This window comes from Montipora capricornis, chromosome 13, assembly GCF_036669925.1.
Source record: "Montipora capricornis isolate CH-2021 chromosome 13, ASM3666992v2, whole genome shotgun sequence".
NCBI classification, from domain to species: Eukaryota; Metazoa; Cnidaria; class Anthozoa; order Scleractinia; family Acroporidae; genus Montipora; species Montipora capricornis.
This window is the reverse complement of record NC_090895.1, coordinates 6,757,631-6,772,630: the sequence shown is the minus strand read 5'-3', so window position 1 is coordinate 6,772,630 and position 15,000 is coordinate 6,757,631. Positions and strand designations below refer to the sequence as shown.

At 38.8% G+C, this 15,000-nt stretch overlaps 2 protein-coding genes and 1 pseudogene across 2 annotated transcripts in view; 1 reads left to right on the top strand and 2 right to left on the bottom strand.

Annotated features, from left to right (window-relative positions):
• Nucleotides 1-2,378: 2,378 nt before the first annotated feature.
• LOC138029818 (tyrosine-protein kinase receptor Tie-1-like) lies at nucleotides 2,379-8,221 on the bottom strand (annotated as a pseudogene).
• Nucleotides 8,222-9,308: 1,087 nt separating this feature from the next.
• Nucleotides 9,309-15,000, top strand: part of LOC138030401 (tyrosine kinase receptor Cad96Ca-like) — a 169,902-nt gene continuing 164,210 nt past the window's right edge. Inside the window, exons 1-3 of the mRNA XM_068878318.1 lie at nucleotides 9,309-9,445; nucleotides 12,695-12,801; nucleotides 12,907-13,097. Coding sequence (XP_068734419.1) covers nucleotides 9,309-9,445; nucleotides 12,695-12,801; nucleotides 12,907-13,097 — 435 coding nt within the window. The remainder of the gene's footprint in view (nucleotides 9,446-12,694; nucleotides 12,802-12,906; nucleotides 13,098-15,000) is intronic.
• LOC138029735 (fibroblast growth factor receptor 1-A-like) overlaps nucleotides 14,444-15,000 on the bottom strand; it is a 45,680-nt gene continuing 45,123 nt past the window's right edge. Inside the window, exon 17 of the mRNA XM_068877503.1 lies at nucleotides 14,444-15,000. This exon is cut by the window's right edge and continues 187 nt beyond it. The gene's annotated coding sequence lies outside the window, so the exon portion shown is untranslated.

Below are 15,000 nucleotides of genomic sequence, written 5' to 3'. Positions count from 1 at the left end.
ATGGAGGGGTGGACGTACGGACGGCCGATCGATGACGTCATAACTAAAACCAAGATTTCTCGCATCGATGGGCTACCATATTTTCTTAACCATGGTGCTCCGTGCGCGCGCGCGCGCGCGGAGCTCCGCTTCAAAACATATGAGCAGTTGTCATGGTGGTGATGATCAAGTTAAGGAAATGGAACAAGATTTAGCCAAACCTAAAAGCGGAGCTCCCTGGTTATTAATTGTTATTGCCTGTAGGGTTAGTGAACATAAAAAAAGGTTTCGAATTGTCCGCGTTTGTGTGTTTCCAGTTGCTGCTTAATTAAATTATTTTATTTGCTTTCCTCTATAGAAATATTCAATGCCTAACTAGTGAATCCCACCGTATTTTTCACGCTAAACACCGATATCGCATGAATCACGAATCGAAAAGATAAGTACGATATCGGTTTTTCGAGTTAAATTTACTTTGGAATTCACCAGTTTCGAATGAATTTTTCTTGAACTGTATGAGTTTTCAAAGAAAACGAGCACCCTCTCAGCGAGCGAATGGAAAAGGAAAAAAGCCATTGCAGAGCAACTGCAACCATCAAAAACCTTTGTCAGTTCAAGGTCAAAACGAGTTTTACTGATGTACTTTATTCCAATTTAACTCTGAAAACGAGATCATTCACATTTTGATGTATTTCACTGAAACTCCCCAGCTTGGCTCGCAATAAGAATCGGCAAAATACGGCAATGCAACCAATAATGGACGAACTTCAAACAAGATCCACTCCAACACTAAATTACCTTTAGGTGCTTTATACAAACGTGTGAAAACACAAGCTAGTGAAATTTCCCTCTAATTTTATAAGAACTTATGTTCGCTCGCATTTTAGAGCATAACAAACAAAAAAAATCAATATATTTTCTTTATGTCCAAAAGAGTACGGAAAATTGTTATTTAATTCCAGTTGAAAATAAAAATTAGAGTTTCATTCCTGAACAAAGGAAAAACCGATTAAACCACTTTTAAAATATACGCATCCACTTTAAATAGCGCATCTGTAAAATTAATAAACGGTTTGGTGTCCAAGGAAAGAACTTGTGGAGTTACTTCTTCCACCAAGTACGAGCTATTACTAGTATTTTGCTTTGTCGTTGTCGTTCTCTTTCTCTGTTCATGCCATAGGTCCTCCAGGAATCATGCAACCGTATCGGAGCTTCTAAAGATATGCCAAAAATTTCAATACACGGAAAAAAAGCAGCTCTAAAAAAATTAAAATAAACACGCAACCTTACGTTTGTATCCCTCTGATGCTTAACTTAATTAACTGCGTAGCAACCAGCGTGGACCACAGCTACCATGATATGTCAAACTAGATTAAAACCAGCGGAAAATGCAGAAGGAAAACATTTTCCAAACCGTTTTCCACCTGAACACGAAAAGCGTTGACTGTGTAAGAACTATAGTTGACGTAGTATGGCCGTGTAGCCGCGTCGAGCCACAGAAAGCCAGCGAAAAATTTAGCCTCGTTTATGTCTGGGTTGAGCCTGCAATCCACCTGGTCAGCGGTCAACTTAAAAAAAAATTAGCTGACCTCGGCGAGCTCCTAGTTTGAGCCCGCGATATGATCACATAATACTGGTCAGTGGATACCTGTATCCAGTATCAAAGATGTATGCTGTAAGCTAACGTGATACTGTTGACATTGGCACACATGAAGGGGTTGACGTACGGACGTACGGACGGACGATCGATGACGTCATGGCTATTACAACAAAATTTCTCGCATCTATGGGTTACCATATTTCCTTAACTATTGTGCTCCGCTCGCGCGCGGAGCTCCGCTATTAATTCATGGTAATCAACGTTTTTGGAAAGCATGCTGCATGGTGAAAGGGAACAAATAGTCGCAGAATCGCTAAAATTGATTAATTAATTCACCGTCGCTAGTGACAAAGATCAAGATAAGTGAACAAAAAAAAAAAATAAAAAAATACTTAACAACTTTTTTACGCAAATTCTGTCATCTACGTAGCATACATTGTCTTCAACGGTAAAAGACGTAAGGCAATCTCAAATGGTGTAATAATAATGTTTCACACTGTCATACATGTATTCTCTGGGATACCTGTTTAATTCAATTCTTAATTATGATTTGATACTCAATTTCTAAAATTAATTTGATTGCCTTTGGGCCATCTACTTGATTAGTTTCAACGGCTATTTCACTGTCGCTAGATACACATGACAATTACTGAAATTTATCAATTTTTTGCTGCTGCTGCTACTACTGCTGCGGCTACTTCTACTAAAAAAAACAGAAAGGAAAATCTAGTAAATAAATGAAAGATTCAACATGACTTAACCTAAATTTAGTATAAATTAAAACTGACAGCTTGAGCCATTCTTTCTGGGTCTCTCGTTTCGCTCAAGGAACGGTTGCCTGACTAGCTAACAAAGGGAATAAAAATCAAGACTGCTTTCTATTGTCTGAACTTGATTCTTTAATGGCCGAACCAGGGCGATAATTTCCAGTTTTTCTACTCGGCTGTCAGATCACTCACGTTGGCGTAAAATCTTGTGTCGTACTGACTGAGATTCACATAAATCTGCAAAAGTAATAGTGTAACAGTGATTGTGCTAGCTTTCACTTTGATTCTTTACGACAATTACCTCAATATGGTAGAATGATTCGAACTAATTGAAAACAGACAATAAGGATAATTGAATGCGGGACTTCTTATTTAACTGGCGAAATTTAAGGACAAAACAACAACAACAACAACAAAGGGATTCCCTTCGTAAAGGAAGACTTGGCTTTGGGATTAAGGACGGTACAATGAAGTGTGCGTGCAAACAGATTCTACGGGCACATTGTCCCATAAATACCCAAAATCTTTTCTCGATTTTTTTACCTTGTGATTCCTTTCCATATCTTTCATTGTTTTTCTCAGCTTTTCAAATGTAGGTCGATCATTTGGATCTTCTTCCCAACACTTCATCATGATTTCATACGTGAATTATTTGGAGGAACTTATAGTCAAGCAGTTACTCATTACTTTTTACTTAGTATCGCAACTGAGAAAAAAAAATCATTTACAGATTGCTATCCACATGTCCCGGCTTAGACATCCTGTATCCTTGCTGAATTTTATCTGCAATGAGTCTGGCGTGTGTGTCCGGGTATGGAGATCCACCTAGGAGTGTAAAATTCCTGTCTCAATCTCACTCTGTACCATTATCAAATGTAACTAGATGCTCCTGTGAAGCATACACTGGCTTGCCTGTGGTACGCGCTACAGAAAATCAGAAGGCACTGAATTGTGTGGTATTGAAATACAGCATTCCAGTCTCTGAAGAATAACAAATAAAAGTAAAGCGAGAAACATTGGCTTCTGGGCTGACATGTTGATAATTTTAAGTTCCCTCACAACTTCTTTTCACCACAAGTGTGCCCTATGAGCATCCGAAAACTTTGTAATACTAAACTTCACTGAAGTCAAGCCCTGTTTCGCGGGGTTAGTGTTGGGATGGGAGACCAAAACAATAAACCCCGCATAAAAAACAGAAACTTCAGACCGAAAATACTATTAACGCTAACAAATGCGAACTCAGCAAGGTACAGATTCTGTTAGCTTGCTTTATGCAAAACAAGTATTGATGAAAAAGCAAATAAATATTGATACACAGTTTTCAGAAAGAGCAGAAGGAAGTTTCCCGGACGGTCGATCGAGAATAAAATATTTACGACATGAAAACAACATTAATTTTGAACCTTGAATATAGATCGTTTTCACTGTCACGCAATAAAAAAATAAATCAAAAACTATCCAGTGCAAAACGCTAAGAAATTGTTATCTTATAGAAGATAAAGAAATAAGACACTTGTCCAAGTTTTAGGCCTCTGCGTTTCCCCAAACTTCAGATATTCGTCGAAATGTTTCGCAGAAATTTACAGAGCCCAGTATGAAAACGCCATATTGGTGTACCTCAGTGGTACACCAATATGGCGGCCGGAAAATAGTGTAAACATCTGGAACTGACTTTGGCTATCTAGGCGACTGATTATCACTACTGAAAAAACAAGCATTTACATAAGCACTTTTCCTAATGCTCTAACTTCTAAAAGGGCTCAAAATCATGAGATAAGTATATATTTTTCAACAAACTTGATCGTAGCTTTGTGTCACGCACCTACATAATCCGGAAATTCAAAATGCTCTGGTTTCCAAACGAAGCACGCTATTGAGCTGTGAAATTGTCAACAGATATAGATATGCCGCCTCTTATGCCTGATGAGGATAAAAACTTTGATCTTTAGTTTTAGATTTTGGAAGGTGATGACGTCACGTGAAAACGATCTATAGAATATAAAAAGTTACGATCAGCGACAAACATTTTGGGAGATTTTTGCTACGTTCAAGTAAATTGCAAAATCGAAAGTGACATGGCCGGAATTCAGCGGGCGCCGTGATTAAGTTACCGCGGCATGTTTACTCGCCAAACAGTGAAGCATCTGTGTCAAATGATGGCAAGATACCGGGTTTTTGTAAGTTTCTTTTTCTGTCAAGTGTTATAAAGTTTGACAATGAAATGAGCGAAGTCAAAACAACGATCACAATCGCCCAACTCTTGTTTATGCAAAGTCAAAATTTACTCTCCAAGACGCGTACGACGTTATTTATCACCAGGTAATTCCATCATTTTGGAAATAGCAGCTACTTTATTATTCATCTGCGTCACAAGTTTTCACTGATTTTGGGCCTCATTTTGTTGAAACTCAAGCACGCTTCCAACAGGCCTGTGAACCCTTCCTGCTTACAGAGCAATACTAAAAAACTTCTCCCATATCACATTTGAACCTTAAGCTCGAAAATTCAATACACAACATGATATTATAACTCACAAAGGCAGAAAATACCACAGAATCCTTTTCCAGCGAAAATTTTATTGAAACAAACAACATATTTGCTCTTAGAGGCGAAAACCTCTTCCTATTTCATTGCGTGCGTGAAGACAAGAAACTCAATTGTGTCAAATTACCATGTACTTCAGGTAAATGCAGCTCACTTTGATTTCGTCTCGACGGGCGATAGATTGTTGTCGAAGTCCAGTACTCGTCGCTTTTGAGATTCATGCCTAGTTTATCCAACTGACTTTCCATTATTGAGCTCCATAAGGGTATATTTTGTTTAAGGATCCACTAAAACGCCATTCGCGTTGCATGACTTTCGACGCCATTGCAGGCAAAGTTAATGATTCTACTGTGTCCACAAGAGAAATCTACGCAGTTCCACTACCCTCTCGATCCTAAGAAAATACGCGCAGAAGGCTCTATACACAAAGACACTACTTACCAGGGGAGTGACAGGCAAGACTTTTACCGACACGGAAAAAAAAAAAAAAAAAAAAGAAAAAAAAAGAAAGACTAGATGCTTCTGTGAAGCATACACTGGTTTGCCTGTGGTACGTGCTACAGAAAATCAGAAGGTACTGAATTGTGTGGTATTGAAATACAGGATTCCAGTCTCTGAAGAATAACAAATAGAAGAGAAGCGAGAAACATTGGCTTCTGGGCTGACATGTTGATAATTTTCAAGTTCCCTCACAACTTCTTTTCACCACAAGTGTGCCCTCTGAGCATCTGAAAGCTTTGTAATACTAAACTTCATTGAAGTCAATCCCTGTTTCGCGGGGTTAGTGTTAGAATGGGAGACCAAAACAATAAACCCCTCATAAAAAACAGAAACATCTGACCGAAAATACTATTAACGCTAACAAATGCGAACTCAGCAAGGTACAGATTCTGTTAGCTTGCTTTATGCAAAACAAATATTGATGAAAAAGCAAATAACTATTGAAACACATTTTTAGAAAGAGCAGAAGGAAGTTTCCCAGACGGTCGATCGAGAATAAAATATTTACGACATGAAAACAACATTAATTTTGAACTGTGAATATAGAATATAAAAAGTTACAATCAGCGACAAACATTTTAGGAGATTTTTGCTACGTTCAAGTAAATTGCAAAATCGAAAGTGACATGGCCGGAATTCAGCGGGCGCCGTGATTAAGTTACCGCGGCATGTTTACTCGCCAAACAGTGAAGCATCTGTGTCAAATGATGGCAAGATACCGGGTTTTTGTAAGTTTTTTTTTTCTGTCAAGTGTTATAAAGGTTGACAATGAAATGAGCGAAGTCAAAACAAAGATCACAATCGCCCAACTCTTGTTTATGCAAAGTCAAAATTTACTCTCCAAGACGCGTACGACGTTATTTATCACCAGGTAATTCCATCATTTTGGAAATAGCAGCTACTTTATTATTCATCTGCGTCACAAGTTTTCATTGATTTTGGGGCTCATTTTGTTGAAACTCAAGCACGCTTCCAACAGGCCTGTGAATCCTTCCTGCTTACAGAGAAATACTAAAAAACTTCTCCCATATCACATTTGAACCTTAAGCTCGAAAATTCAATACACAACATGATATTATAATTCACAAAGGCAGAAAATACCACAGAATCCTTTTCCAGCGAAATATTTATTGAAACAAACAACATATTTGCTCTTGGAGGCGAAAACCTCTTCCTATTTCATTGCGTGCGTGAAGACAAGAAACTCAATCGTGTCAAATTATCACTTCAGGTAAATGCAGCTCACTTTGATTTCGTCTCGACGGGCGATAGATTGTTGTCAAAGTCCAGTGCTCGTCGCTTTTCAGATTCCTGCCTATTTTATCCAACTGACTTTCTATTATTGAGCTCCATAAGGGTATATTTTGTTTAAGGATCCACTAAAACGCCATTCGCGTTACATGACTTTCGACGCCATTGCAGGCTAAGTTACTGATTCTACTGCGTCCACCAGAGAAATCTACGCATTTCCACTACCCTCTCGATCCTAAGAAAATACTCGCAGAAGGCTCTATCCACAAAGACACCACTTACCAGGGGAGTGACAGGCAAGACTTTTACCGACACGGAAAAAAAAAAAAAAAAAAAAAAACTAAAAAAAAAAAAAAAAGAAAACAAACAAACTAAACGCGGACCTCGACTGGGTTTGCGATGAGGCAACCCAGTAAAAAAAAGAAAACAAACAAACTAAACGTAGACCTCGACTGGGTTTGCCCATAGGCAACCCAGTAATTAGACGCCAATGTAATATGTAAAGCTATTTCCGGTTATAAAGCACACTTTTTTGTCATTAAGTCAAGTATCCTTTTTATTGAATCTTACCAATTGTCAGGATTTCATAGAAAAGAACCCCATAACTCCATCTGAAAAAGGAGTATAACACATGAATGATAAAAATCAAAGAGGAAGCAAGCAAACAGATTTGCAAAGATGTAATAAAAATTATTAGTAGAGAAAAGAAATGACAAGCCTTTGGAGGAAGCTATTTAGTTTCGTCGCAACACGGAGTCGTAATAGAAATTTATGATATAGATGTTGATGAAATACAAGGATTTTCCCTCTTACGAAAAAATCATATATTCACTGCGCAAGTGAAAATATCATTTGTATCCTTCACATGTGAGGATATAGGTTTTATCATGGTATTTAGCACGATTAGCCAATAAAAAGTGAGGTTTTCCTTCACTGGAAGATACTTTTGTGCTGTAATATAATTCTTCTCCACTACATTAACCTTTATTATTGCACAATTTGACATTATCATGATTTGTCTTTCCTAACTTTCATATCTTGTTTCATGTTATAAAACATGCTTGTTTAACGGTTGGTGACCACTTTTTCACTAATTCGAGAATGAATAAAACGAGTTGCTTTTATGCTGCAAATTTCGTCAATATCTACATAACAAACAGAAAATTACATGGCCGCTTGGGGATATGAATTTTATCTTCCCGTGCTCATAGTATCCCTCACTCATTCGCTGCGCTCACTTGTGAGAGATACAATGCAGCACTCGAGGATAAAATTCGTATCCCCAAGCGGAAATGTGATATCCTCTACTTATAATTCTAAAAGAAAAATAAATTTAACTTTATACTGAAACGTATATACTTACACATCACTTTGTGTCGTGTATACTCCGTAAAACAAGGCCTCATATGCAGTCCATTTAACAGGTAATCGACCCTTGGTACGAAAAACCAGCAAAGAATACCGTCAAAGAAAAAGGTTATCTCTAAGTTCGATCATGGCGTATAAACCATAATATCAGTGCAAGCCTTACCCTACTTTTCTTGGTATAAATATCGTCCTGTTCCACATTCCTCGCCATCCCAAAGTCTGTCACCTTGCATCTCTCTCCTTCGCCAAAAAGAACATTTCTCGCTGCCAAGTCGCGGTGGACAATCTAAGAGAAATTGTATGTGGATGCATAGTACATTTGTACCAAGGAATCTATCTTTATCAACAAACATAACTCCACCAAACGCAGCGTATCTCCGCGAAATGATAAAGCAGGATCAGTTGCTATTACGCCTAAAGCGTCCATATTTAACTACAATTCAGTTGGTATTTCTATTATTCAAACTGTAGCTTTCTGTATACTTCTAATACTCAAATGCGCGGTCAAGAATGAACAGCGAAAGGGAGATTTCAAACCATGCCTAATGTCACCCCTAATGGACAGGAGACAACCATTTTGTTATTTGCAAGTAATGTCAGAGTTCAACTCAGCACCTTTCATGACAAATAAATCCAGTGGTCAGAACGGAAATCGAACCTTAAGCGTCCGACTGAAAAATGTAGCGTGTTAACCACTACGGCAGCTCAACTGTCTTGATGTTTTCTTAATTTAATGACCATACTATCGCTTTAGTTGTTTGTTTGTTTGTTTGTTTGTTTGTTTGTTGCACCCACCTTAAATTCGCACCGCTACCACTTCATTATAAAAAAAAAAAAAAAACGTAAAAAAAACAAAACGTAAAAAAAATTTCTAAAAAAAAACCTTGATTCTGATTGGCTAAGAGCAGTGCACTTCAAGTGTAACACCGGTGCAAAAAGTGTAACACCAGCGCAAATTACACATCGAAATTCTAGATTATGATTGCCTGAAATACAATAGCAAAATTTTCTAAGAGTTGTTTTGGCCGCCGACGATACATTAGAAGAACTACAAATAGCCCAAGTCACGGTTAGTTTTTCTCATTTGCATTACAATATAATCTAGCATGTATGTGCGGTAATTTCGGGCTATTTGTAGTTTTAACTCAAAATTGCCTCGCATCCACGTTAGATTACATTGTCATGCAAATAAGAAAAACTAACCGTGATTTGGGCTATTAGTTCAAAAAAATATAAACAACAACAAAAGTACGTCATTTTGGTTAAATGTGTGGTAGATGTGGTGCGAGGAAAAGAGAATGGCTTTGGAAATCGAGGAACACGTACCGGCTGAACTGAACAGATTACTTGAGAAATTATACGCTGAGGTATTAAACAAAAACGGCCGAGATTATGAGCCAGCCAGCCTAAACGTTATGATTGCTGCCCTCCATAGGTGCTTGAAAGAAACAACATCTATTGGCAATCGTCGAAGACTGGGAATTCCACTCATGGAAGCAGATCTTGAAGGGAAAATTACTGCAACAACCCCGTCTTGGTAATCGTCCCCAACAAAGCAAGAGATTTGACGAGAGCAAGTTCGGAAGTACTTTCCCAGAGGCATTTGTAAACACAATGTGGTCAATCCACAACGGACAGTATCCAGAGAACTTCCTGGCCAACAAGAACCGCCTCCTTTTTAGCTCAATTTCTTCATTTATTTATTTATTTTTTTTATTTAACAATTCGCCAACAATTACGAGAGATAGGGTGGCAGGATGATAGTAGGGGGTAACTCAATTCGCTTTCTAACACATATTACAACAGAAGACATACTAAATTGATCACTCCCCATAGGGGCTTTTCAATGCCAATGAAACACAATCATCGAAATGACTGAACACAACAACAACAACTGTTAAGAATCCGAATTCGCCAGAGGCAAACCGGTTGGCTATTTACAAGTGCGTTCGAGAAGTTGAACAATGGTCAGAACAAGTCTTGAACCCGGGAACTCCGGATCTCAAGGCAAGCGTCCTATCCACTGGGCCGCACGGCCTCCCACACACTTACACTCACACACGCGTGCAACGCCAACGCGCGCGCACACACAAGTACAAATGAATAAACAATAGGACTGGTAAGGATAGTTACGTAATTTGTGGGCGTAAATGCTTGAGCAATGAAGATTTAAAAGACTGAAGACTAGGTGAAGACATCACATATGCAGGTAAGGAGTTCCAGTCACTAATATAACGATTAAAGAAAGAAAATTTAAATTATTAGTGCAGACGGGTTTTAGCCAAATCTTGTAACCATGGTTAGATCTTGTTCGATTGCCATCTATAAAATCAAAATAGTGCATGGCGACTATTAATGCCACAGTAACCAAAAATTATCTTATCATCTGAGTCAGACTTAAGTATTTTCCCACTTCGAAGGAGTCCCACCCTATAGTCAATGTCAAAGCCGCATCATAGGCGGGTTGCTCGTCGTTGAATAGATTAAATTGACTTGACCTGTTTTACTAAGTGCGGATTCCAGAATGGGCAGGCTTACTCAAGGATCGGTCTAACAAACTTCTTGAAAGCTACCGTGATACCAGACTTAATTTTAAAACCAATCGTTTGCCTAATCAGGCCTAACAATTGCTGGCTTTGGCGCAGATAGAATTTATGTGGTACTTCCAAGAGAGGGACGAATCCAACCATATTCCTAGTGCGTAGGTCCACAGCCGGTAATTCGTTGTTGCTCGATGAGTATCAATATCGATTGTTTTTGCATGATAACAGTCACAGCAGAAACTTTCCAAAACAAGGGTTACAGTTACAATTCATTGTCCAGGTGTTGTGGTTTGTGCATCCTGTAACCTTCTTGAAGCAAATTTGCAATTTACCGATTTCGATGCTTAGTTCATGATCAGCGTTTGCATTAAACCAAAGTTCCATATCGTTCAATCCGACAATGATGAGAGCTTCAGAGCAAAATGTATTGAACACTTTCAGCCGCTACAGCCATTCCAACTGTGAAGCCTATCAAGAAAGAAACTGCCAGTGGCTTTGTTCAATATAAAATAGTTGACTCGGTACCAAAATATATGCGTTAGGAATGAACTATTAGCCTAGATAAAAAATGCCATAATACTCTTTGTTTGTCCCTCCAAAATTTTGCCTAAGCATTGTTCCCAGTTTCTCTTGGTACCATTGTAAGTCCCACGAAAAAATAAAAAGAATGGGACAAACAAGGAGTATTATGGTATTTTTGATACTGGCTACTATGATGTGAATCATATATTGAACTGTGGATTTGAAAGCAAATGAAGCTATGATCCTCACAGTTACGAAAGCAATTTTAGCAATTGCGTATAGAAGCTTGAAAATTTAGGACTTCAACCTTTGACCTCATTCATTCATCACGGGAAAACTAGAACCCAAAAATGACCAGCTACCAACAATAGAGGCTTCATAGATCATCTGGTTAAGGAAATGCAGTGGCATCACAAGGTCACGGGATCAAACCCAGTTGAAGTCCTGAATTTTTCAGGCTTCCCTGCGCAATTGCTAAAATTACGTTCCTAATTGCGAGGATCTTGGGTTCATTTGATTTAATATCAGCACTTCAACACGATTCACTTCATATATCATTTCATTCGTGGATTCATTCATTACGGTAACATTAGAACCCAAAAGTGATCAGCTCCCAGCATCATTGGCATCATATCTCAGTTGATTTGACGTCGCACCGACATTGCGAGTTCACGGTTTCAAACCCAATTGAAGTGCTGAATTGTTCAGGCATCTGTACGCAATAGAGTGTTTTCAGTCACGTGATCAGTAACCTCGTTCCTCCACAGAAAAAAAAAGAAAACGTTTGCATGATAAAAGAGCTCAATTCCCGGAGGACCAGTTGGGAACACCAACATGGCCACCGTGACGTCACGTGAAAACACTCTATTGCTAAAATTGCGTCCATTTAACAATTGGATTCCATGTTGCCGTGCGCCTGTTAAGTAATAGATCACAGATGACGTCAAAATGTGGTAAGAACAAAAACGTGGCACACAAGGCGATAGCCGAGTGTGTCACTGATGTTCTTACCACATTTTGACGTCTTCTGTGATCTATTACTGAACAGACCCACGGCAACATGGAATCTATTTGTTTTATATAATAAAGAATTAAATTTTATTCGCATAAAAGCTGATGGTGACGTCAATCGTGCGTCTGTCCTCTAATAGATCATCAGCAAGAACCAACCAAAATCCGTGAATAACTTGGGTTATTATATAAAACTGCGGGGATCATAGCTTCATTTCATTAGTGCAGATAATCTTGGAAGTGTACGAATTTTGAGTCATTTAGGGTGGCATCAAATAAATGATAATCCAAAGAACTGAAAAGGGGTCTTGTTATTAATGTCAGTTTTGATTTTTGCGAGAAAATGAGGCCAATAGGAAAAGGACGACTATTTCATTCAGTTATTACTGTGTCAATGCAAGTTGATCTGCTTCCACTACGCGTTTCCAAAAGCATGATCAAAAAAATGATTGAAAGCATATGACAAGGATAAGCGGCAACCGACCTTTCAGCATTTTTGCTCCTACTGTTGTTTCCTCCCTGGATAACCTGTTGCCTGGACAACCTGAGAAAAGGCTCCTTTGCCGATGACTTTGTTAACATGAACGTCTTCGCGACTTACTTCCCAGATTCTCCCGGAAGGATGGAGAGGCATGTAGTATCCACCTCCAGCTGCTGAAAAAATTAAAGCCCCATCATCACGTGATGAAACTCATCGGATGCGTCACTGAAAGTGGTAAAATTGACATTTTTATAACGGAGTATTCTGTTACAAGCGTTTGTTAAGCAACCCTAGGTTGCCATTGAACACCCTTCATTCCAAGAACGTTGTTTTGCATAGACCCACTGATGGTGTTGATCGAGTATGTTCCCTTTGGGGATCTCCTGGGATATCTGCGAAAGAGCCGAGGACTCAACGACACTTACTATAAGAACACGGATGTGAAACCGGAGACCAATCTGACTTCGGAACAGCTGATAAAATTCGCTTGGGAGGTTGCTGATGGGATGTGTTACTTGTCTTCGAAAAAGGTTTGTTCTACAAGGGAGGTTGCCATCAGCCAGCAGCCATAAATGCCAAATAAATATTTAGAATACCATGAAAAGACTTATACTGCATGTGACACATAATGGGCCCTTTGCAGCTGGTGATCACATGGTACAAAAGCAGCCAAACTGAAGAGCAAATTGCGCAATCGGACATCTAAAACTAGGCAACTTATGCCCCATTCACACCAAGAAGACATGTTTAAATAAACTAGGTTTAACAAAATAAAATCAGTCGCAGAAAAATGTAGGACTGGCTTTTCCATGAGATTCAAGCTTGTATCAACACATGCTTTATCCTGTGCTAAATTTGTAGTCGACAAAAATAAGTAAACATGATTTAACAGGAAAACACTTTGGTATGCATGGCCAAACGCATCCTGAATAGTAGAAAGGTTCTCCCCAGATGTGGCACAGGCGCAATTGTCGTCAGCATAGTGGGGTTCGACACCAGAGGTGGTGCAAGTGTTGGTTTTCGCTCTCAGCCTTTTTAGATTGAAAAGTCCCCTTTCTAGTCAGTAGGTCACTGCTACTCCTTCAGGGAGCTGGTCTTTCATCAGCTAAAAGACTGTTGAAATAAAGGTGGAGAAGAGGGTGGGAGCAATCACGCAGCCTTGCTTAACGCCGGATCGTACTTCAAATGGCTCACTGTTGGAACAGCTGTCCAGGACTCTTTAAACCATAGAATCATGAAGAAGTTTGAGAATAGTGATTGATTTCTCAGGACACCGATATTAGGCGAAGATCTGCCAAAGGTTTCACAAGAAGAAATCCTGTTTTTTTTGCCCAAGCGCGAATTTTTGTTTGCTTCATTGCTTAGAAGACGCTAATGCATATGAAATATTATGTGGGGTTCTTATTTTTAAAGGTATTCTAACGCTTTAATAAATGACAGCACGAGCTTTTTACATTTCTCTCCTGTCTCCCGTCCTCTTAGAATTCCCGCTTCATGCCCTTTGCTCTTCAGTCTCCCGTAATACGCCTTTCCCCCACCCACAAAGGACGGGACGAACGCAAAAAAAAGGGGAGAATCTGCACGGAAGTTTCGTTCCACCCTCTCGACAAAATAGATTTAAATTCTAATTTCAGGCAAGGTGTGACTTTGACTTTCTGCTGAGATCGTTGACTAACAAGATCTGCAAGCTTGGGGATTAACCCGCTCGCTTATGGCGCCTCAGGGATCACAAAAAACCTCACAATCCTTCATTGAGGATTTCCAGCACAGATGGGATAATCTATTCGCAGCAAACCTACAAACCTTCTCTTTTAGGGAAGCTAGCATCCGGCTCGTCATTTGGAACACTTTACACAATTCTCGAACTCAAGCAATCGTTCAACAGAATTTATTAAACGTAAAAAAGATTGGAAAAACTGTTGAAACATATGGGAATCACAAAAAAAAAGCTTTTTAAGAACCATGTCCCTAAAGAAGCAGTATAACCAATATGTTCAAATTTACTTAATATGTAATCATTAAACTATTTGTCACAACTTACAGGACCACCTTCAACCGACAGGTTTTTCGACCGTTTGTTTTGTTATGAACATTTGCATTGCTTATCGTAGCGATCTGATTGGATAAGTTTCAGCTTTGGCGGCATTTTCATGTATGAAAATTGCTCCATGCCACGCAATGCCTGTAGAGTGAATGTGGTCTTTTGAGCCACAAGTACGATTTATTTAGCAAATTCTTGAATGAGATAGCGTAGCTAGGTTCTCTGATACCTCGAGGAAAAACATCTACAATATATTGACTTGTAAATAATCTATAAACCATTTCTTAAACCGATAAAAGGCAACCTGTATAGTGATGTATTTATTACTTAAAAAAAAACAAAAACAAAACAAATAACACTTAAATTTACTTGAGTTCAGAAATTTCTAAAAT